Raw genomic sequence first — 26,678 nt, 5'->3', positions numbered from 1 at the left:
TATTCCAATTGGTTGTAACTCGTCTTAATGATCTTTTCAACAAAATATTTTTAAACCAAATTGTAACAGCTTATATATTTTTTAAAAGCCTTACGTCCTTCAGTTTACTTTGGCAAGATTTAGTATTGATATAATATTTAAACATAAAAAACCATGTAAAATTTTCATACTTTACTTTTAAAATACATGTAAGATAATTTGAAATATATGAACATTTACTTTAAAATTGATGTATTAATGCATCAAGGAAAGCAAATTTAACTCATCACAGTATTAAAGTATAGCAGAAAAAATTATCGATAGTAAAAGACTGAGTGATTAAAATATTTGACAAAAAAATCACGGTAATTTGATTTTAATAAAAAAATAAAAAGCATTGTTGCAAATAATAAAAAAATTATAAGAAATTTGTTAAAATTAGGTAAAAAAATATAATTAAATTTGTATCATAAAAGAAAATTTTTGAATATTTAGATTATGTAAAGATTTTTTTGAGAAACAATAATTTTTTCTGAAGATATTACGGAAAAAATACATCCAAAATCTTTCTTAGTTTTTAATCAAATTTCAATTAATATTTGAACTTTGATAAGTTGACAAGGATCTTTCTCTCGTTTTGAAAAACATATGCGTCTAATTTCCTCCCGAACAAAAACTGTAAATTTGTCTAAGAAATAAATACACACACACACACACACGCACACGCACACGCACACACACACACACACACACACACACACACACACACACACACACACACACACACACACACACACACACACACACACACACACACACACACACACACACATATATATAGAGAGAGAGAGAAGGAGAGAAACACTATATATATGCATAAATAGGTACACACATATATAGACTTAAGTGTGAACCTATTTTCTATAAATTTCTAGAAAGAATGATATCGGGCCTTTCTTACACGGTCTCATTATCAGCTTTCAGTTGTTTAAAATCAGAAAAAGGATAGTAGAAATAAACGATTGTTCTATGGCTCTCAACATAATGCAAATAGACGTTATCTTCCGAGATATGAGCCATATAATATCAAATTCAACAAATAACATTTCCTTTAATATCAAAGAAATATAAGTTCTGCATAGCACAGTGTCACTGCATCTTTTCCAAGTCGAGGGATCAGTCGAGATTCTTAAATCTTTTATACTAATGAAAATTGATGTTGATCAGGATAAAGGGAATAGTTATAAAAGGAAGTTTTTGTTCGTTTGTCTACGGTGTCTAGACGAATCTATCTCACTTACAGCTTTGAAATTTGACGCACAGGTAATTGTAATGGTAATTCAATCAATCTCGAAGCCTGTATTTTAAAATTTAAATTAAAAATCTTTTTTTATTTAAGATTTATATTCTTTTGGGTAATTATTCGCCTGTTTTTTCCTTTAGTATCATTTCTGATGATTACAGATACCAATGGGAATGGTCGCCGGAAATTTTCTCATGTATTTACCATATACTTGCGTATGATTAATTGTATGCCATTGGCCAAATTACTTATGGAAGAACCTATTAGAGTGCGATATTTGGCGATTAATTGCTGGAATGCGGTCATTAGATTTATATTGTTTTGGGTGATTATTCTTATATATTTGCTCTTAGTATCGTTTCTGATGATTGCAGTAGGTTTCCAAAAGTTTCCTCATACATTACAATTAAATGTACTTCAGTATGATTAATCTATGCCAAATAATACTAACGAAAAAGTCCATTAGACTGCAATATTTGGCGATTAATTGCTGCAATGTGGTTATAACAAAAACACCAAAATGTAGAATGTGTGATTTGGACTTTCTTTTCCGATAAACGATAACCAAAATTTGGCATAGAATTGTAATTGTAGTCATAATATCATATACCAAATTTCTCATATTTCAGCCTTTGTGTTTTTGGGGTACCGCCTTCACATGCTTGTGAAAGTACAGATCGACAGAAGGTTAACCCCTTTGACGGATTTGGTTTCAATTTATTAAGTATCGCTCCCACTGATTTGATTTAGATGACATTCATGATGACATGGTCAAAGAAATGATCAAGGCTAGTTTGGAATAAATATATTTTTAGGAAATTAAACAAAGCTTTCTGTATTAGAAGATCAGTATCTATGTGTTCCAGTAAAGTTATCATCAAATTTCTGTATTAGAAGATCAGTATCTATGTGTTCCAGTAAAGGTATCATCAAATTTCTGTATTAGAAGATCAGTATCTATGTGTTCCAGTAAAGTTATCATCAAATTTCTGTATTAGAAGTTCAGTATCTATGTGTTCCAGTAAAGGTATCATCAAATTTCTGTATTAGAAGATCAGTATCTATGTGTTCCAGTAAAGTTATCATCAAATTTCTGTATTAGAAGATCAGTATCTATGTGTTCCAGTAAAGTTATCATCAAATTTCTGTATTAGAAGATCAGTATCTATGTGTTCCAGTAAAGGTATCATCAAATTTCTGTATTAGAAGATCAGTATCTATGTGTTCCAGTAAAGGTATCATCAAATTTCTGTATTAGAAGATCAGTATCTATGTGTTCCAGTAAAGGTATCATCAAATTTCTGTATTAGAAGATCAGTATCTATGTGTTCCAGTAAAGTTATCATCAAATTTCTGTATTAGAAGATCAGTATCTATGTGTTCCAGTAAAGGTATCATCAAATTTCTGTATTAGAAGATCAGTATCTATGTGTTCCAGTAAATATATCATCAAATTTCTGTATTAGAAGATCAGTATCTATGTGTTCCAGTAAAGGTATCATCAAATTTCTGTATTAGAAGATCAGTATCTATGTGTTCCAGTAAATATATCATCAAATTTCTGTATTAGAAGATCAGTATTTATGTGTTCCAGTAAAGGTATCATCAAATTTCTGTATTAGAAGATCAGTATCTATGTGTTCCAGTAAAGGTATCATCAAATTTCTGTATTAGAAGATCAGTATCTATGTGTTCCAGTAAAGGTATCATCAAATTTCTGTATTAGAAGATCAGTATCTATGTGTTACAGTAAAGGTATCATCAAATTTCTGTATTAGAAGATCAGTATCTATGTGTTCCAGTAAAGGTATCATCAAATTTCTGTATTAGAAGATCAGTATCTATGTGTTCCAGTAAAGGTATCATCAAATTTCTTTGAATGCACAATTTATTTTTCAAGCTACTGCAACCAATCAAAATAGGCAGATGCATAAAAGTGAGACTTATAGCTAAATTAGAATTTTTTTTAGATATCTTGATCGGATAATAGACAATGAATTTTTTCAATTTCGATTAATTTCTTTATGATATTAAATAAACGCATTTAACTCCGACCAAACATGGCAATCATCGTAGTTTGACATTATATGTCACTGGTACATAGGACATAGTAGTAATGAAGGACATAGATTTAGAAAAGGGTGATAAAGGAATAAATTAATAGCAATTTATTAAACAAAAGTAGAAATTAATTTAATAAAAGTAGTTTTTAAAAATTCACTTTTATTACAATACAAAAACTTGCTTTTATTTTAATCCATCTAAATTTTTTAGCCATTAATTTATAATTCATTCTAATAAACATATCGGAATTTCGTAACAAAATTTTCTCGAATTAATACTAGATGACATTCATTAGTATAACATAAAAATAATTAAATATATCAATTAATTGGCAGTTAATTTCTTAAAATATTGTACTATTATTGATAACACACAAGAGCACAAAATTTCAAAACCAAGGCATGTCAAGGAAAAGAAGAATTTAAAAAATAAATAAAAAATTCCTTCTCTACAAACAAGAAACAAGCCAAGTTAAATAAAAGTGCATAAAAAACCAGAGGCAATATTATTATATTAACTTTTTTTTTTGAAACTTTTACAATACATTGCGTTTTGTGTCAAACTTCCAATAAGTTTCTCCCTTCCAATAAAGAAATGAATCGAATGTACATTTTTAAATAATGTTTTCCCTAGAGCCAGTTAGACAAAAAAATTGACAGTGATTTACAATTTTTGTGAAAAAAAATCATATATTTATATTTATACATTTGGCAAATGCATTTTGAATCTCGATAGTTACATTGATATACAGAACAGAAAATACCCATAATCATTCCGGTCACTGATTAATTTGATACAGATTATAAGAATTTTATTTTAATAGGAATATTTTCAGATAATCACCCGAATAATGGATTTCATCCAGAATACACACAATTCAGTTTCTGAAATTTATATACCTAATTTCATTCATCTAACTCGATGCATTTTTGAATTATATTGAATATTATTCACCGATGTATATTCACATACACATAGGTGAAAGGACAGGGTGACTTAATTCTCCACAACAGGTATATTTCGCTCAAAATTCATCAGAAATCTATAATTTTAATATAAAGACAGCATACTGAATTACATTCATTAAATTGTCACATTTTCTAATTGTTGCACTCATACTCAGATCAGCAGACAGATGTAATTACGAAAATGTGACACGATAAGACGCGTTTTATGTTTCGTAGTATAATGAAGAAAATCAATTTTTTCATTCCCAACTCTTCTTTTTTTAATACTTGAAGCCACAGTTTAATATAGATATGCAGTTTTAATAGCAGGATATGAACCAAATTTTATTTATTAAAGGTATGGCTTTCTTCAATCATCATATTCACAGACATATCAAAAGACAGACATAATTTCAAACAGTGAATTTTCAGATTAGGAAAAGTTTAAATTATTGAAGTCCTTAAATATTCTGAAGCTGAATTCGTAGATGATTACAATATTTTTTTTCTGTAATTTGTATTCGAGACATTAAAAATTCAAGCACGATTCTCATTAATAACAAACTGAAATTAACCACATCCTGTGTTTAATAAATATGTAAAATCTGTGTTTCAGACTTTTTTTAGTCTGAAAAACACATTTTTGGCATTACGTCTGTTTGTTTGTGAATACGACAATTTAAAAACAATTTGAGCTAGACGTGTGAAATTCGGTGCGTAGAATTAAGATCAAAATAGTAAATTTTTATCAAATTTTGAATAAGATCTATTTGCAGGAAGTCTTTCTATCTATTTGTTTGAATACAAGGGAATTCTATAAGGGTAAAACACAAAAAGCCAGGTAGAACAAATTCTGTACACAGGTTTAGCATTTAAAATATATATACTCCTCAAATTTTGCGCTAAAACCATCAAATGGTTGACCATCTGTCGGTCTGTTCTTTCTCATGGACGTAAATGCAGTAAGTCATAAACACAATGAATCAAAACATTGAAATTCGATATGTAATCTTGTTATTACAATTGTAATTTTGTATCCAATTTTGGTGTTGATCGGCAGGCAAAATGGAGCCTAAAGTATATATTCTTGAGATAGATTCAGTAAAAATTCGTTCAGTTCTAGATTCGCGCCAAAGAATCTATTCACCAATTGTTCGCCGCCTATCATTCACCAATTATGTGCAAGGTATTTGTGGCCTTATCCACGGTTCACAATTTCATGCAAAAGAAGAGGAATAAAACATTTACTGGCGAGTATGCGAGAAAATTTCGGGGAGACCAGCCTTACTGGCTTGACTTAGTATTCCTATTCCGAATTTCAGTATAAATCAAATTTTCATCCAGTTCTATCAGCTTGGAATTGGCTAAATTCCACTCTGTTTATAACATTTTACAGAAATCTATACTTATAATAAAGCTCAATGTGTGTGTGTGTATGTGTTGGCGCTCTACAGACCAGACCGTTTGACCTACAGCTATCAAATTTGGTACATGTATACCTTAGAGGTCGGGAATGTGCACCTAGGGTTTTTGAAATTTCAATTAGAATTTTAATTATTAATTAAAAACTAACTTTCCCACCAAAAAAATCTTCCATTTTCCCCACCGCCAACTTTTCCGCCAAAAAAATCTTCCATTTTCGCCACCGCCAAATGAGTAAGGCTTTCGGGTTTTTTTTCTCCCAACAGTAATGAGGCTAGGGTTAGTATTTTTCGGCGGATTATTTCAAACGATTCTGTTTATTTTCTTAATGTTTGATGCATTTAAAATTAAACATTGTTAATTAATCGATCCTTCAGATTCATTCTGAAGTACTTTTGAATTAAAATAAAACAGAATAAAGGAAATTAAAAATTTCTAATCCGCATAGCGTTACCCCAACTGGCGTAGAAAAAAAATCACGTATTTGCGTTACGTAACTGGCGTTGAAAATTCACGCATGCGCTTTGTGTTCTGAATTCCGCATTGTGTTGACGAATTATTATCAACGGATGCGGACTAAATTTTTTTTAGGTTCGTTGCATGTTTTTGTAATTAAAATGTATTTATGTTAGTTATATATTTTTTGTATATGCTTATAGTTTTAAGTGCATCGTTTTTTAAGTAGTTTTTTTAAAACCTGTTTTAAACCGTCTATTTTAAACGATTCGTTTCATTTTCTTAGTGTTTGATGCATTTAAAAGTAAACATTGTTAATGAATCGATCTGCTCATGATGAATCTAAGAACATTTTGTTGACAAATTCTTGAGATAATACGTAAATTGAAAAAGATATTCTTTAGTGCCCATAAAGTTTAAACGCTGAGTGACTATTTTCATTAATCAGACTATAAAAAAATTCTTTGTTTCAGTAAAAAATATTATTATATTAATTGCAGATTAATTCTTTCCACTTTAATTTAAAACATAAATTCTACGGGTGCTAACAGAAAATTAGAGAGATACATATTACGTTATGACTGAAGGCCTTTATAATATTATGAGTGAATTATATGACTCTCAAAATTTGAAGTTTTAAAATATTTTGATGAAGAAGCTATTAAAGTAGGAATTGCATAAAATATTTAAATATAAAAATTTTAACGAGCATTAAGATTGGCGAACCGGTTGGTCGACAAATTCTTGAGATATTACATAAATTAAGAAAGATATTTTTTAATTCCCATAAGGTTTAAATGCTCAGTGACTCTGTTTTCGTTAATCATGTTATTAAAAAAATTAACATTTATTGACGAACACGAACACACTGATATTCACCGTTACTCTGATTAGATGTTATAAAATCTGAATAGATAAACATAAACGTGTAAACAGCTGTGCGCCGGTTTCTATGGCAACACAGCTGGAAAGGGAAAAGAAGTTTCCGAAGAAAATTCACGCATGCGCATTGTTCTGATTGTTGTCATGACAACCACTTTCAACAGATGATTTAAATTATTTTTAGGTTAGTTACATGCTTTTGTAAGTAAATTGTATTTATGTTAGTTATATATTTTTTGTACTATATGCTTATAGTTTTAAGTACATCGTTTTTTAAGTAGTTCTTTTAAACCTGTTTTCAATGATTTAAATTATTTTTAGGTTAGTTGCCTGCTTTTGTAATTAAATTGTATTTATGTTAGTTATATATTTTTTTGTATATGCTTATAGTTTTAAGTACATCGTTTTTTAAGTAGTTTTTTTAAACCTTTTTTAGACCGATTATTTTAAACGATTCATTTTATTTTCTTAGTGTTTAATGCATTTAAAATGAAACATTGTTCATTAATCGATCTGTTCATGATGAATCTGAGAAAATTTTGTTGACAAATTCTTGAGATATTACATAAATTAAGAAAGATATTCTTTAGTGCCCATAAAGTTTAAACGCACAGTGACTCTATTATCAGTAATCATATTATTAAAAAAATGCTTTGTTTCAGTAAAAAATATTATTATATTAATTGCAGATGAATCATTTACACTTTAATTTAAAGCATAAATTCTACGAGGGGTAACAGAAAATGAGAGAGATACATATCACGTTATGACTGAAGGCCTTTATAATATTATGAGTGAATTATATGACTATCAAAATTTGAAGCTTTAAAATATTTTGCTGAAGAATCTATTAAAGTTGGAATTGCATAAAATATTTAATTATTAAAATTTTAACGAACATTAAGATTGGCGAACCGGCTGGTCGCCAAAGGCGTCTAGTATTGAATATAATACGATTAATAACTATTGAAATAAATTTTCAAGGCAACCATTTCAGTTTATCGTTTTGTTACGACGATAAAAGCTATCCAAAGAAGTACTAAATCCAACTAAACTATTTCAGTATTATAAAAACAACAATTTTATGTGTTTGTTAGAGAAATGAAAAATGATCGCATAATGCGTTGGGTTTATTTTGGAAACATTATACATGTAGCATATCCATAATACCAGAATCGATAAATAGCATAAAATTTATTCTTTTTCACTAGATATTGAGTCTCTTGAGTTCTATAATTAATGATATCGAGTGGATCAATAGTCATTTGTAAAAGGAAAAGCAAACTCAGTTACAAAAGTAATTTATCGATTAGAAACGGAATTAGAGAAAGCAAAAGTGGATGAAAGCAGAATGAAGGAGTCACTGGGGCAATTAAGTGGCAGAAGTCCGAATGAAAGCGAAATTTTCCCGAATAGTTTAGGGGAAGAATGGGAAATGATAAAAGAGAACAGGAAGAGTTGATTATTTGAAATTACAACTAAAGGTAGAGTAATTAAACATATTTCATAAATGCATTTTAATTTGTTTTAAAATGCTATGCTAACTTTTATATGAGAAACATTTGTAAATTTTATATAAGAAAAAATTCCTTCCTTTCTAAAATTCTTTAATTGTACTAAATGGTTTAAGGTTCACTTTGTCATTAAAAACGCTAGGAACCTCGAGAGAAAGAGTTAGATGATAAAAGTATAGCGATTAATACTTGATACATAATACATAATACTTGATAAAAAATTTAATCAATCTTGAAAATTAATTGAGTAGTAATATTATTTAAAATTTCTATCCCGTTATACAGAAACTAGCAGTATCCGTACAGCGTTGCCCATAGCATAACATCCAAGAGGAAATATTAGCTTTAAACTTAAGTTTAGCCTCCACCAGATATCACATGGGCATGCCACACAACATCAAATAAATATAAAAATATATTTAGAAATCATCAAAAATAACTACAAATCAATTTTTTGTAGCAGACATTCAGAAATATTTAGACTGTTAAGAAGGTAAAAATATGATATTTTCACAGACAAAACAATTTACTAAAAATATACAATAGAAAAGCTGTTTCAAGATTTAAAAATATACAAATAAGTCATTGTACCCGCTGTTCCATACTTGTTTATCAACTCTGTATGATCTGATATGAAAATAAAATCCAGCATGCGTCATAACATTTCTTTGTAAACTATATTGGCTGGGCGATCACTTCGCTCCTCATGAGATTGATTCTTTCTCTGTAATTGAGTTGCAGTGCGATTTGAAGAGAGACGGTTACTTCGCTCAAGAGGAGATTCTTCTGGACATTCTTTCTCTGATATTCGCTTACCGAAAGTTTCTGTCCTCTACATTTTCATTATCGCGCAACAAATGAAGCGTTTTGACATTTAATGTGCTCCGGCCAAGGTTGGATTCCCTTATTTTTTTTTTTTTTGGGCATAATGAGTTTTGAAGCGCTGTTTAAAATCAGACGTAAACAAAGAAATGTTTTGTATATGTATACTACAGCTCTTGCTATTTGTTCATGCACAATTTGAGGTTTTCGAGCATACGTAGATAAGTGCAAAGAACAGATACTGTTGTTTTACGCATGCGCGAATCATTGTAGGAAAATAATTAAAATCACAATTATAAAACTCCTTTTTTTATTTTGATTTGACTTCAATATACTAAAACCTTCTTCAATAAATGCCCTACAAAATGGTACAAATATATCCAATATCAGTTAAATATTTCTCGAGTTTTTCTCCTTCAAACATATAGATGTTTTCAGAAGACTTCATTTTATCTTAATATATATAAATTACGTGTCACGTTGTTTGTCCGCGATGGACTCCTAAACTACTTAACCGATTTTAATCAAATTTGCACACCGTGTGCAGTTTGATCTAAATTAAAAGATAGGATAGCCCTTTTTTTGAATTTTTAATTAGAATTTTAGTTATTAATTAAAAACTAACTTTCCCGCCAAAAAAATCTTTTCATTTTCCCCACCACCAAATGAGTACGGCTTCAGTTTTTTCCCCAACAGTCATGAGGCTAGGTTTAAGATTTTTCGGCTGATTATTTGAAACGATTCTATTTATTTTCTTAATGTTTGATGCATTTAAAATTAAACATTGTTAATGAATCGATCTTTCAGATTCATTCTTAAGTACTTTTGAATTAAAATAAAACAGAATAAAGGAAATTAAAAATTTCTAATCTGCATAGCGTTACCCCAACTGGCGTAGAAAAACTCAAGCATTTGCGTTACGTAACTGGCGTTGAAAATTCACGCATGCGCATTGTGTTCTGATTGTTGACATGACAACCATTATCAACGGATGATTTAAATTATTTTTAGGTTAGTTGCATGTTTTTGTAATTAAATTGTATTTATGTTAGTTATATATTTTTTTGTATACGCTTATAGTTTTAAGTACATGTACATGTTAAGTTTTTTAGTTTTTTTTAACCTGTTTTCAACCGATTATTTTAAACGATTCGTTTTATTTTCTTAGTGTTTGATGCATTTAAAATTAAACATTGTTAATTAATCGTTCTGTTCATAATGAATATGAGAATATTTTGTTGACAAATTCTTGAAATATTACATAAATTAGGAAAGATATTCTTTAGTGCCCATAAAGTTTAAACGCTCAGTGACTGTTTTCAGTAATCATATTACAAAAAAATACTTTGTTTCAGTAAAAAATATTATTATATTAATTGCAGATTAATCCTTTCCACTTTAATTTATAGTATACATTCTACGGGAACTAACAGAAAGTTAGAGAGATACATATTACGTTATGACTGAAGGCATTTATAATATTATGAGAGAATTATATGACTACCAAAATTTGAAGTTTTAAAATATTTTGATGAAGAAGCTATTAAAGTAGGAATTGCATAAAATATTTAATTATTAAAATTTTAACGAACATTAAGATTGGCGAACCGACTGGTCGCCAAAGGCGGCTAGTATTATATATAGATTGTTTCCATTATAGATAGATTTTTAAATAAGAATTGCTAATTAAAAAAAAAACCCTTTGAAGCAACTGAAATTGAATTAGCCTTCGCATCTGTAAAATGAGAATTTTTTTGGTAATTTATTGAATAAAAAAACTCCAATTTTCTTCAAAGTAAAATTATATGCAATATTTAATATTGAATAACAAAAATTACATTGTAACTTACATTAAATGAAGTAAGAGATATTTTTGTTTACATTTCCAGTTTATTTAATGCTTTGTTAAATAAGCTGGAAACAGCAATGGCTATAAATAATCGATGATAGTATAAGATGATAAGGGCCATGAAAAATTTAGTGAGTTAAACTGTCTTGCACAAAATGTTAAGTATTACTTTGTCTATCAAAATGGCTTAAGTTTAAAATTGTGAAGTTTTTGCAGAGTTCCAACGAGGAATCTGTTTAAAATGCCATTAAATCAAGAACATGCCAAACTTTTCTTGAAGTTTTAAGGGTTGAAGATTTCAAAAGCAGAGAAAAATCACGTTCTTTTGCCAAGAAAGGTTTGTTTCATCGCATTTGTTATGTCGGAAATAACATAAAATATCATTTGAGAAATATTCTAGTTCACTTCCATGAGCTGGAAGCTTCTTTTCTTTGTAAATGGTCGCATATTTGATGGAGAGAGAAAGAAAAAAAGAAGTAGTAAAATTTACTTCATAATTGAATTCAGTTATATAATAATAAAAAAAAAAATGAAATCTGCTATAGAATATTTCATGTTATCATGTGAAACATTATTATTATTTTTTAAGTCATTATTTGTCTTAATTAATTTAAGTCATTAACCATTTTAAAGCGGTTTGAAACAAGCCCGATTACGCATGCTTCGATATTTAGAAAACGATGGTTTCTTTTTTCCATCTCAAAGTCATTCGAGCTCCAAAACTTTAAAACATTATCTCGAAAGTTTTTTTTTTTTTTTTTTTTTTTTTTTTTTTGAAAATTTGATTTAAACTGGTTTGGAATGATCACGTGACTATTATATTACGTACTCGTCACCTTTTAGAAAAGCGATGGCTTTTTTTCATCTCAAAATCTCTCTCTCTCTCTCTCTATATATATATATATATATTGTTGTTGTTGTTGTTTATAATGGCACTTGCCATGCACAAGCTCGCTGGCGAAGTCAGCGATTTTAAGCCAAGGGAGTGTCTCTTGTTTTAGTAGCGCCAACTAGGGCCAAGAGTACGTCTTAGCTACTCACACAACTCATTCGCTTGCACAACCCCTTTTTACAGGGGGGCACATTCACACATCTCACAGATAGAACGGAGGAAGAACAACCATGCCCGTACCGGGACTCGAATCCAGGACTCCCAGAACACGGGGAAGACGCGCTACCCCTATGCCAGGACGCCGGCGCATATATATATAACTTCCATTACCTCCCCTCGCTGTTGCGCGTTCATTCTCATTTTCTTCTCTGCGCTTCTTCTTCGGGCGATAACTTCTTACGACCTTGCCCTTTATTAGCCAGATAGAAGAATTAGGTACATGATGGACATTCGCACCAAGTTGTAACTTTTTGTTGTCAATGATTCGCCAATGTGAAAACTTTCTTTACCATTTTCTAATAACCATAAAAGCGAAAAATTGATGACTGAAAAGCGATAAAACGTCAATTTCCTGCCAGTGCATTTTGGGGTTCAAAACTACCAAACCAAAAAAAAAAAAAAAAAAAAGCATTATGTTCTCATTTGATAAATGAGAACTAACAACTATTTTATGAGGTCATAGCTGCCAAATTCTACTTAACGTATGTAGTTTGCAATTAGATCAGGATACGACCGGAGTTTAACCCCCTGCTTGGCGCAATTTTCAAAAATCATCAACTTGCCAACAACGGTCTTGCGCCGTGTTTTGCGAAATGTTCAAAAGCGAGGGAGCAGATATCCAATCATAGCGCATAATAAAGGCGAAAGATAATAGATTTGCCAGTCTAGAGAAAACGGAGATTTTTAGCTTTGGCGCGTTATTGCAACTTGGCGAAGAAGGGGGTTAAACTCTGGTTCACCCTAGATCAGTTCTAATTTATTGATCTATTGAATATTTTTAATGAAATAATTCATTATATAAATTATTTTACCTTTAAATGGTTTCCTTAATACTTGAAAGAAGTAGCTATATTTCAAAAGAGCTATGTGGTTCTAAATTCCTTAACTGTTATCAAATGTAATTAGTTTAATTTTTTGCAAAAGGTATTAATTTTGTGAAATGCAGCATTGTTTTCAAAAATTTATGAAGAATTTGGAATTGAGTAAGAAGATCAGATTTAAAGTTTAAAAGGAATGTAAGCAATTTCAAAATTATTATATTCCGAGTTTCTAACATTTGAAGATATTTTTTAACTTTAAAGATTTATTTATTTTTTTAAATGATAAACTTTAAAAAATATTTAAAATGAGTTATTTATTTAAATATAAACATTAAAATATAGTGCTTATTTGTAGCATTTAATGACATAACTTTTTATTAAGAAAACTTCTTTCTCTGAAAGATTAATTTTCTGAAAGACGTGTTTTCATATCTTTGTAAAAGCCAGTTTTAGTAAATTTTTATGTAGTATTTTTTGTTGTATTTTCTGATTTCTCTCTGGTTACTTTGACCTTTTTTTTACTTTCTCGTAAACGATGTATAGAGAAACTAATGCCATCGTCAAAAATTTAGAACGAACGAATGATTTTGACAAATCTCCACGTTTCAGTTCTGCCTGAGTCCAAAAAGTACATTTTTAAAAATGTCTATCAATCTGTCTATCTGTGAAAAAATAACTCAAAAACTATTTGAGCTAGATGGATGAATTTAGTTCACAGTCTTTACACCAAATTTTGAGTAAACTTCGCTCAGAGGAAGTCTGTCTGTCCAGCTGTTGGAATATAATTTACCACGGTAATTACAAAACGAAGAGAGCTAGATAAATAAAATTCAATGCACAGAATTAATATCTATATTACAAACAACCGTGAAATTTTGAGCCAAAATCAACGGGTTGACCATCTGTTGTCTGTAATTCTGGAAACATGTAAAAGCGATAACTCAAAGAGGCAATGACTTAAATATATCAAATTTGGAATGAGATTTTATGCCAACAAGTGCAGTTTTGTGCCAGTCTGGGTGAACCGGAGTTTAACCCTCTTCTTCGCCAAACTGGGATAACGCGCCAAAGCTGGCAACCGCCGTTTTCTCTTGACTGGCAAACCCATTATCTTTTGCTTTTATTATGCGCTATGATTGGACATCTGCTCCCTCGCTTTTGAACATTTCACAAAACATGGCGCAAGACCGTTATTGGTGAGTTGGCGATTTTTGAAAATTATGCCAAGCAGGGGGTTACACTCCGGTCTTACCGCCAGTTTTTTCAATCGGTTGGGAAAGACACATGTAAAACACAAGTGCGATTTTCGGATACTGTTAACCGGATGCCGGGGATTAATCGCCAAATAACTCGCCAAGGTTGGCACGATTGATTCAGTAAAAATGTTAAATTCACGCCAAAGGTTAATATTTCATAATAATTGTATGCCGATGCTATTGAAGACGTTATCCATGGCTTTTACATTAAAGTTTTAAATTTCTATCAAATTTTAAACAAAATCCATTTAGACGGTGCTTGTCTGTCCGGCTGTCAGAAAATAAGTTATCATGGTAAATACAAAACGAATAGAGTTAGAGTAGATTTAATACTAAAAGTTTAGATATCTATCAAATTTGTAATAAATTGCATCAAGGGGCTGACTGTCTGTTTATCTGTATTTTCATCACCATGTAAACGAAATAAATCAAAAGCTGTAACTTAGATATATGAAATCTGGCACATAATTTTGTGGCGAAATTGTAGTTATATATCAAATTTTGGTTTGAAACGGTTGGATAAAACGGGTATAAAATACAAATTTGATTTTTGAGTACTGTTAACAACATGCCAGGGATTAATTTTTAAAAAATGGCCAAGAATTATACGATGGATTAAGTAAAAATGCTAAATTACACGCCAAATATCAATATTTCATTAATATTATTTACTAAGGCCATGGAAGGTTGTCTCGTAATTTCAAAGGTCTACAGTTTTATGCGGAGGGGGATAGCATCTTAATTAAAGAGGTAAGAGAAGCTTTTGGGAAGACATTGCCGCTATTTTAAATACAAAATTTTACTATACAGAGCATAGAGCTTTCGAGTTTAAAAGTGAATTTTGTTTAAATATTTCACTTTCCATCAGAATTATATTTAGACGTTTTTAATTCAATAAAGAAACACCTTCAAACCTTCCAGTTTTCTACATAATATCAACTTGATTAATTTTTAATTTCTTTATTAATCTTTGCATTCTAGAAATTCTGAGAAAGTAAATGAATTTTGGTACAGAAATGGAAATTAAGTGGAAAATGTTGCAATACGAAAAATGTTAATTAGCACTGATGCGAAAATAACTTATTACGATCCTCCAGGAAACTGTGTTTTCTGCGATTTCATTAAAAGATTTTAATAATGAGATTTAACATAATGAGATTTCGTTATCATTTTCTTTATTTAGATTTAAATTGTTGTTGGATTTAAAAAGTTTCTTAAATGAGTTTCCTTATCTCTTTAGTGACATCATTGAGCTTTATTTTATAGGATGAAAATCTTATTTAGAATCTCCTTTAATTGATGATCAAAATGATTAAAATGATTGAAAGATTGTTTTTATGAGATTTCAGAGAGAGAAAAAAAATTATCAAGATATTTTAAAATAGTTATTTTCATTCATAATCATAATAATTATTTTAAAATTAATTTCTATCGTATGAAGTATTTCAGATAGTTTTGTATGTTCTCTTAAAAGTTAAATTCAAAGTGGGTCTGCTAAAATGATACTCCTTTTGTTAGCTCAGGTTCAATGTATTCCTATTAACAACAGCAGCAGCAACAACAAAAAGAATTTACATCCTCAAAACGAGGAAGAAATATTAAGAGATTCGAACTTTAAGTCTGTAATATGTCAGCATGGCAATGTTTCAGAATTTATGCCTTCTTTGTTTCATTTCAAAAATTTGCTTTTAACTATAAAGCAGCGAAAATGTTCACGTAAAAAATGTACTTTGTATTGGTGCAGTATGAGACTATAAACGTAGTTTCTGAAGTAAGATTAACATTTTGATGTAAAATATGGTTAAAAATGCTTTTTAAAATGTATTAAAGAAAACTTTTTGTACCGAATCAAAATTGAAATAACTTAAAAATGAATGTGCTTCAAAGATAATCTTGTGCAATAATATGCTCTGAAGCTATCGAATTTTTAAAAATTTTTTATTAAATTTTAACGAAACTTAATATTCAATTTAATTAAATTTTTTTCAAAAACTTTTTCGTAACGAGTATCTATACTGAATAAGTAACTATATGCTAAATTTGATAGTTTGTAAATGGACTATAATGGACTGCTCGGAAAGAATTCAGAAAATGTTTTGTCTTCACGCATGCTACAAGATGCAATTTGCAGATTTAAGTCAACAAACTGGATTTGGTAGCATAGTTTATTGATTCTTTTAAGATATATTAAATTTTTATTATTAAATGCATCTTTTGTTTAAAAAAAATCGTTTTGTTATTAAATGAGCCTGAAAAACATTAAATGAATTAGCATATTACAAATTTTGTGCGTGCATGTTAAAAGTTTATAAATCTATAGAGAGTATGAAATGAAGTCTCCTAACAGAGTCTGTATGTTTCAAAGAAAATCACCTCGAGAAATATTTAATTGATATTGGATATATTTGTACCATTTTGTAGGGCATTTATTGGGGGAGGTTTTAGTATAGTGAAGTCATATCAAAATAAAAAAGGAATTTTATAATTTTGATCATTATTATTTTCCTACTACAATTCGCGCATGCGTAAAATAGCAGTATCTGTGCTTTGCACTTATCCGTGTATGTGCGAAGACCTCAAACTGCGTATGTGCAAATAGCAACAGCTATGGTATATGCATATGCGATACATTTCTTTGTTTACGTCTGGTTATAAACAACGATTCAAGAAAAAAAAAAAAGGAAATTTTAACTTTTGCCGGAGTACATTAAATGACAAACGCGATAATGAAAATGTAGAGCAAAGAAATGTTCGGTTATCGAATATGAAAGAATGTCCAGAAGAATCTTCTGTTGAGCGAAGTAACCGTCTCTCTTTAAATCGCACTGCGATTGAATTACAGAGACAGAATGAATTTCATGAGGAGCGAAGTGATTGCGCAGCCAATATAGTTTACAAAGAAACATTGTGAACAAGCTGAATTTTATTTTCATATCAGATTATACAGAGTTGATAAACAAATGTAGAACAGCGGGTACAATGACTTATTTGTATATTTTAAAATTTTGAAACAGCTTTTCTATTGTATATTTTTAGTGAATTGTTTTGTCTAAGAAAATACCATATTTTTATCTTTTTAACAGTCGAAATATTTCTGAATGTGTGCAATAAAAAATTGTTTTGTAGTTATTTATGATGATTTCTAAATATAATTTTATGTCTGTTTGATGTTGTGTGACATGCCCACGTCATTTCGAGTGGAGGCTAGACTTAAATTTAAAGCTAATTTTTCCACTTAGACCTTTTACCACGGGCAACGCTGTGTGGGTACTGCTAGTTACGAAATAAAAGTCGAAATGAAAATCTTACTTCCGTTTATGTCCGAAGGAAGCAATGCATTGCCACCCTTCATGCCTAATCTTAGAACCATCCGTTAATGAGATAATACCTTCTCTTAAAAGGGACAGTCTGATTAGAAAGATGGTTCGATACCAATAGATAAAAGTTGTGAATCATAGTTGAGTCATGCGATTGTCAACATGTTAAGCATATTTTCGTGTTCGATTAACCTATTGTTTGACTCCAATTTCTATCATCTTGCTTTCTTTCTTTTCACTGAATCGAGGTACCGGCGATCTCTCTTCCGCGCATTTTTAAAAAATGTTTTTCAGCTCCTTTATTACTTAAGCGAAGCGTCGAATTAAGAGTAGCTATAAAATTGTTCAATGAAATAGTCTGAAACGTTTGCTGAAAATACAAAATTTGTTTACATTTGATTATTTTATTCAACAATAAATAATAACAATTATTTCTGTGTCATGTGCATTAGCATTTTATATATATAGATAGTACACCACTCTATAGACATTACCATGCCAAACGAATATTTATTGTAGATTCGTATTTTTAACTATCATTTACTCCTTAGACGATCCAAATTCCAAAATTGATTAAAAAGAAAAATCTAAAATTCCATTTAGAATAAATGCACAAGATGAATAAATGTACAATGCATGAAAAATTCTTCATGTCATTTTATTGTCGGATAGCAAAGGTGTATTTTATATTCGCTTTATTTTCAACCATAAAAAAATTCCAATACCGATTAAAATTAAAAAATCGACAACCCCTTAAGCACGAAGTATTGGATATACCGCGCTAAAAAATTCAATTCTCTCGCTGTTCCTCTCTAACAAAAGCTGTTGGATATAAATTTTATTTTTAGCTCTTTGACAATATTCCTTGTAAGTTTTATGCTTTTCCCAATATTCTTGCTCGATGAAACTGCTTCCAAACATGTAATCCCTACTTCATTACTTTTCCCTTACAGCGCTTACAGCTTCTGTTCGAACGTTCCTCCGAAATCGAATAAAACCCATTATTTAAGAAGTGTCAGAGAGTGCAGGAAATGGTGCTATTCTCAAAAATTACGATCGAAAGATCGGAAAGTTACGTCCTCCACCGAAATACACAATTTGCAGTGAATTTTGCTGCTAGTAATAGGACCATGGCTGGTTGATTGCAAACCACCAATTCGTTGCCATGGTGATGCTGATAAAAGGAGTGCCGCCCTATGTTATCCTTAATAGACCTTTCATCCTCTGTTTTCAAGGACGCCTGGTTGACCTATTTAAAGAAAAACAAACATCGACGTGGAAGAGTTGTAGGGTCATAAGAATAAGATGCAGCAGAAACGGCAGTATTGATTCGTACGAAACAAAATAGAAAGGGAAAATTGTTGTATTCTGAATTTAGGGATTTGAAAAGATTTTTGTTGTTGTTGAGAATATGTGATTTCCTAAACAAAAATGAAAATCTTTCTGGAGGAATTCCCATATATTTTAATTTTTTTTTTTTTTTGCATATTGTTTTATTTAATGGAATTCAGCTTTAAATAATATTGTTAAAATTTTCTCAAATTTTGTTATAATTTTTTAATAATTTTGCAATTATTTTAAAATACACATTTCTTTTATACCTGTAAATATGAAAATTATTTTTGTGAAACTAAAAAAAATAAGTATTAAAAATAAATTAAATTATATCATTGAAACATTTGATGAAATATTGGAAGCTATTTGAATTTCACTGCAACAATGAAACCTGTTGCCATAAATCATGCAAAACATATTTCTAAAAAAAAAAAAAATGCCATTATTTAAAAAATAAAATAGCATGGAAATTAAATTAATATCTTTTAATTTTTTTGCATTTTTGATTAAAATTTAATTCAAGCGTTTAGTAGTAATTTCATCTTTTAAAATATGTTTATGCCGAATTTGATAGGCCTAGGCCCAATGTTTTGCCAGGGGAGATCTGCCACGCTTGTTAACTCTTCTTTTTATAATTATATATAACTTTCCTCTCAGTTGTTTTGCAGAGAAGGGCTTGACTAAAGAATGTAAATCGAAGGAAGAAAGTTATGGGTTCTACATTAAACAGTGCTATTTAAAAATTGGAAGAACAACTTAAAACTTAACAACCAATCCCTCACTCTAGTTAGGATGGCTGTCAGAAATTTTCTTCCAAAAGAAACACAAATATGAATCTGTTCCCCCTGAAAGTCATATAGTAAGGTAATCTCACATCTGTATTGGTATTAATCGGATTTTTATCTACCTAAATATCCCGAGGTGGCTTTGACTGATAGAAGATATCGCGTCCCCCTTTTAATGTAAATTCGCAACTCGTGAGTTTCTTAAAAACTTGGTATATTACATCAAATAAGATTAGAATCAGCAGTACAAGGCCTTCATGAGTTTATAAAAATTCGATATAGATGCTTTTCCGCATTTAAAATGCTGAATTTATTTTTCCTCCAAATCAATCAGCATTTAAGATGGGTTTACTACCGATTGGTGTCACCGTCTGAATATCTCTAGAAAACAGCAAATGCCTCTCTCGTTTTTTGAGTGGACACACTAAATCCCTCACCTTCCAACACGGACGGAGGATCTTTGCTGAATGTCCTTGGTGCAAAGCAGATCAAGCCTACCTCAATCATATTCTTAAATATTTAAATTTTACGATTTTTGAGATTTTAAGGGATCCTCTATTGTTTTTGGACTTTTTAGAGATCTTTGGTTTCATGGAGGTGGTATTGCTACGTTACCCACCTGGAATCAGAAACAACAACAACAACTATCAATCAGTTATAAGACCGCCAGTAGGAGAGCATGCTTAGAAATGCTGAAATAGGCTGTTCGGTCAGTGGCAAATACTTGTCCCAACAGGGCAACAACATGCCGCTGTATTCTATATATTTTTTTCTTACTGCGCATGCGTTTGTAGAATTTAGCTTGAAAAAATTAATCACTTATTATAAATTAATTCCGACATTTTTTGCTTCTTGTTCTTTCTGATGCGAGGTTGTGTGTGTGTGTTTTCATTTCATCTAACATTTTTTTCTATAGTTTTCCAAATTTAGGTATGTTGACCCTTTTTTTTATTTCACTATGTTTCTTTGGGTAAATAACCATCATTTTAATACGATACGCAGTGAAAAAGAAAAATTAAGCGACGCCAAAACGGCAATTTATAGCCAAGCATGGAATACTTGAAACTATCTTGTAAAATTGTGACAAACATAAATCAGTCCCCTTCTGCGCATGCGTTATCTTACTGGACGTTTTATAACTGGTCAAATGTAAATTCACCATTACACTCGTGTTTAGCAGGACAACTTTATTAAAAATTTATTATTGCCATATAATTTATATTTATATTATAAATAGCATTTGAGTTTTGCATGCATAAAAGAATTAAAAATATAAATGTTATCAATGAAAATTTATTTTAATGAAAGACATGCTTTCGTGCTAGCACGCTCTGCTATTACACAAAACGAGTTTTATTTTTGATTTAAATTAAGCAGATTTATGTTTGATCTAAAAAGCAGGTTTTATTTAAACTATCAAAATAAACATCTTGTTCTTTGAAATGGAAGGTGACATATGCTTGGTAAATAATACGGAAGGAATTGAACATAAGGAATATACAAATGAAGAACAAAAACATTCTTCAAATCAATGTGAGGACGAATTCATTCTACCAGACGATGATTTGAGTGGAAAAATCCTGAAACAAGTCGAATTTCTTTTTTCTGACGCCAATATATATAAAGACAAATTTCTGTTGAAGCATATACGTCGAAATAAGGATGGCTACGTGAGTTTGAAACTTATTTCATTGCTACGAAAGGTCAAGGCACTTACCAAAGATTGGAGAATTGTCGCTCACAGCCTCGAAAAATCAAAAAAACTTCAACTGAATGATGAGAAAACAAAAATAAGGCGAGTAGATCCACTGCTGCCGGATGACGACGCAGATTCGAAAAAAGTAATCATTTTTAAATTCTCTGCTTCCAACTTATCGAATGAGGACATAAAAATCTATCTGAAGAAATTTGGAACAGTTGTTGATATTACAGTTATGAATTCTACACCTCAAACGAGTAAATTTTCTTTAAAGCAACGTCCATATTTGTGTAGAAATATTTCATCAGCAGGTTTTGCAATTGTAGAATTTTCAAACGCAGATGAAGCATCATCAGCCGTGCATCATATTCCAAATTCGGACTGTCCATTCATTATTGCCCCTTTTATAAACGAGGACTTTACGGAAAGCACAAAAATCATTTCCCCCAAGTCCTCGCCTAAAGATGGGAAACTCAGAAGAGATTCTACACGGAGAAACTCGAGCTTCGATGAAAGCAGATCTTATGATTCAGTGTCGAAAACTCCATCGCCTTCTTCACAATATCCCCCAAATAGTAAGAAATCCCCCCGAAATTGGAGAGGATCGACCGGAAATGTGATACCTGATGATATCCAACCCTCACTGTCAAGCGCTTATAAAGGGGATGATGTAAAACATTCATGGAAGCCAAGAAGGCAGTTGGGGGCTTTCCACGAGAAGAAGAATGTGATCATCTTACGGCAACCTAAGGGACCAGATGGAACTATTGGGTTTCACGAGGGAAGAGCTAAAGCTAATCTCAAATCTCACGAAATAATATAATGCGATGTTACAATTATTCTTAATAGTCATACAAGGTTTTTCATTTAAAAACTTATAATTTTTATAAAACGTTTTGTTTCTTACAGAAAATATGTTCGCAGTCAAAGAGCGAATAATAAAATATGATGCTATCTTGTCGTTATATTAATTTTTACTTTCTCGTATAAGTAATACAGAGAATGTATAGTAATTGTCAAAAAAATTCGAACTCCAGATTTTGACGAATCTCCAACGTTTTAGACCTTCCTAAGTTCGGGAAACACATTTTTGGAGAATGTCTGTCTATCTGTGATAAGAATAACTCAAAAACGCTTTTGAGCTAGACTGTTGAAATTTGGTGTACTGTCTTTACAAGAAATTTGCAGATCAGTACACATATTTGCAGCCAGTACACATATTTAACATCCATAGTGTAGACACCTGCCGAATTTTGAGCCAAATCTAACTAAAAAGTTGCTTGTCTGTCAGTCTGCACGTTCTGAAACATGTAAATGCTATAATTCAAAAACGCAAAGATTTAAAAATATCAAATTGGTTGAACCGGAGTTTAACCCCCTTCTTCGCCAAATTACGATAACACGCCAAAGCTGGCAACCTCCAGACTGGCAAACTTATTATCTTTCGCCTTTATTATGCGCTATGATTGGACATTGCTCCCTCGCTTTTGAACATTTCGCAAAACACGGCGCAAGACCGTTGTTGGCGATTTTTGAAAATTTCGCCAAGCAGGGGGTTAAACTCCGGTCGTACCATCAAATTTTACATGGGATTTTGTGACTATGAATGCTATTTTGTATCAAATGTTTGTTTCAATTGGTTGAAAGAAACGTGTTTAAAATTCAAATTCGAATTTCCGATACTATTAATGGCATGCTAGGGATTAATCGCCAAAACTTTCGCCAACGATGATATAATAGATTCAGTAAAAATGCTAAATTCACTCCAAAAATTAATATTTTGTATCTATTGTACACCAATGCCATGCAAGGACTTCTCTAGTATGATAAATTTATTAATGAGTATGCGAGAAAGCTTAGGGTGACTACTCACCGGTTTTCCCTGATAATTATTTAAATTCTTAAAAATATATAGTAACTAATGGTTAAATTGAAAATGTAATATAAATATTGCATATTTTATCTTAATATATATAAATTACGTGTCACCTTGTTTGTCCGCGATGCACTCCTAAACTACTTAACCGATTTTAATCAAATTTGCACACCGTGTGCAGTTTGATCTAACTTAAAAGATAGGATAGCCCTTTTTTGAATTTTTAATTAGAATTTTAATTATTAATTAAAAACTAACTTTCCAGCCAAAAAAATATTTTCATTTTCCCCACCGCCAAATGAGTACGGCTTCAGTTTTTTTCCCCAACAGTCATGAGGTTAGGTTTCAGATTTTTCGGCTGATTATTTGAAACGATTCTATTTATTTTCTTAATGTTTGATGCATCTAAAATTAAACATTGTTAATGAATCGATATTTCAGATTCATTCTTAAGTACTTTTGAATTAAAATAAAACAGAATAAAGGAAATTAAAAATTTCTAATCTGCATAGCGTTACCCCAACTGGCGTAGAAAAACTCAAGCATTTGCGTTACGTAACTGGCGTTGAAAATTCACGCATGCGCATTGTGTTCTGATTGTTGACATGACAACCATTATCAACGGATGATTTAAATTATTTTTAGGTTAGTTGCATGTTTTTGTAATTAAATTGTATTTATGTTAGTTATATATTTTTTTGTATACGCTTATAGTTTTAAGTACATGTACATGTTAAGTTTTTTAGTTTTTTTTAACCTGTTTTCAACCGATTATTTTAAACGATTCGTTTTATTTTCTTAGTGTTTGATGCATTTAAAATTAAACATTGTTAATTAATCGTTCTGGTCATGATGAATCTGAGAATATTTTGTTGACAAATTCTTGAAATATTACATAAATTAGGAAAGATATTCTTTAGTGCCCATAAAGTTTAAACGATCAGTGACTGTTTTCAGTAATCATATTACAAAAAAATACTTTGTTTCAGTAAAAAATATTATTATATTAATTGCAGATTAATCCTTTCCACTTTAATTTATAGTATAAATTCTACGGGAACTAACAGAAAATTAGAGAGATACATATTACGTTATGACTGAAGGTGTTTATAATATTATGAGTGAATTATATGACTATCAAAATTTAAAGTTTTAAAATATTTTGATGAAGAAGCTATTAAAGTAGGAATTGCATAAAATATTTAATTATTAAAATTTTAACGAACATTAAGATTGGCGAACCGGCTGGTCGCCAAAGGCAGCTTGTATTATATAAATATTGCATATTTTATATTATATAATTATGGCTTTATATTATCTAAATATAGTTTCAGTCACTAATACTTTGAATATATGCTAAAATTTTGAACAAGCACTAGAAATGAGAAAATTTTAGTTCCATGCTTTTTTAAGTAAAGCAAGAAAGAAAAATTTTATTTTTGGTAAGATTTAAGACTAGTGTAAAGTTTCTCTCAAAACAATATGAAATCGTATCTTCAAAATCTTACGAAAAGTTCGCCATTTTGGATGACTGCAACAAATGATAACAAATAGCTTTTAAGGTAGCATTGAAAATTGTCAGGACCTTATCTGGAAAAAAGTTATCCCCCCCCCCTCTACCAAAAATAATTCCATTTTGACGAAAGGACATTAATTTTAAGTCGAATCAATATTGTAAATCTGTAGAAAATATATTCAATTCGCAAGGAAATACTATCGGTCATATATAATAGTATAAAAGTTATTGCCGCCAAAATATTAAGAAACTTTAATAATCAAAATTATGGAGAAACCTGTCATATGTCAAAGGAATTTCTAGAAAATATATATAATTTCAATTATGAATTTAATCATATATTCAATGTTTAGAGCACATGGGAAATGTCTCAAACTTATAGAAGCTAATAATTTTTGATTTTTAATGAAAATAATATTGTTAAATATCATTCCATATATGATTTGAAATTACTTTACTAATACCCGTACTTTTATACTTTTAATATGTAATGAGGCATAAAAATAGTTATGGAATACTGAAATATATTTTGTTATTAAAGAAATATTAAAAAATTGATTACTTCCTACAAAGCACTCATATACTTAAAAAACTTGACTTTTTGTATTTTTGTGTTCTGATTCTCATGTTTGGTCTCATAAATATTCAACGCCATGTTTTGGTGATTATTGAAAATATTCATCGCCAAGGTAATGCTAATTTTCACTAAATTTGGCTGGTTTTCGAAGGCAGCTAATGGAAAAAGTACTACTTGTTTTAATGCCTTAAAAATTAGGAAAAAAATTTATCATTTTGATGATTCTGGTGTTTTTTTCAAATGTATCTACATTGTGCATCAGTATTTATACGAGGTTAACAATACGAGATTAAGGATTCATTATTGATTTCTTATGAGATTATATACGAGATTAGCAAATCATATTTGATTTTTTTACGAGATTAGGGATTTATTTTTGATTTTTTACGACATTATATACGAGGCTAGCAATTCATTATTTTTATTGCTACTACTAAGAATTACTCATTTGTTCATATTCTGCAAAAATATTAAAATTCATTGACAATCTTTTAATTTTTTTAAATAAATAAAGAATGCACGGCATTTGTCGGGTACATCGACGACCAAAAAGGATCAAGAAAAAATTTCGCCAATTTGGCGATTTCAATCGTCAAACTATACAGCAGGTGATTCGCAAGTTCAAAATTTTTTTTATTATAAATAATAATGCACTTGAGTACATTTTTTATAATTTGTCGAAATTTTTTTTCGCGCTCTTTGGTCGCCGTTAAAACTGAATTGTTCCAAATGCATTAGCATATTTTAGATTGTTTCATACGCTTTGAAATAAGACATATAACTCTTTTTTAGCTTTATTTGTATAGATATTTTAGTGCACGACAAAAATATTTCCACCGATCTCTCCAAAATTGCGACAGACTTTAAAAAGGTAGCCAAATCTCTTTAATTTGAGTAAGTTACCACATTTTGGAGAGCTATCACCAAAGGAAAATGAAGTCTGGTGACTTTATTACACAATTAAATCTAACAATTAAAAAAACTTGTAAAAGTAATTGAAATAACAGAGTATGGCGTCATTGGATTGTTGTTGCTCTTGGGAAGATATTATTTTTTCCTCTCCTCACTAAAACTCCTTCGCAATTTTTTAGCTCCATTACTTCTATAGTAGCTCTAGTTATGTTCTTCCACCAACTCATTGATGCCA

General features: G+C 30.2%; 1 protein-coding gene across 1 annotated transcript; it reads left to right on the top strand.

Annotated features, from left to right (window-relative positions):
* Nucleotides 1–21,305: 21,305 nt before the first annotated feature.
* On the top strand, nucleotides 21,306–22,385 carry LOC129984927 (la-related protein 6-like). The gene has a single exon (XM_056094875.1). It carries the CDS (start codon nucleotides 21,306–21,308, stop codon nucleotides 22,383–22,385), a length of 1,080 nt encoding a protein of 359 aa, XP_055950850.1.
* The last annotated feature ends 4,293 nt before the right edge of the window (nucleotides 22,386–26,678 follow it).

The sequence above is a fragment of the Argiope bruennichi genome, chromosome 9, assembly GCF_947563725.1.
Source record: "Argiope bruennichi chromosome 9, qqArgBrue1.1, whole genome shotgun sequence".
NCBI classification, from domain to species: domain Eukaryota; kingdom Metazoa; phylum Arthropoda; class Arachnida; order Araneae; family Araneidae; genus Argiope; species Argiope bruennichi.
Note: the sequence above shows the minus strand (reverse complement) of the source record. Positions and strands in the feature narration are given on the sequence as shown.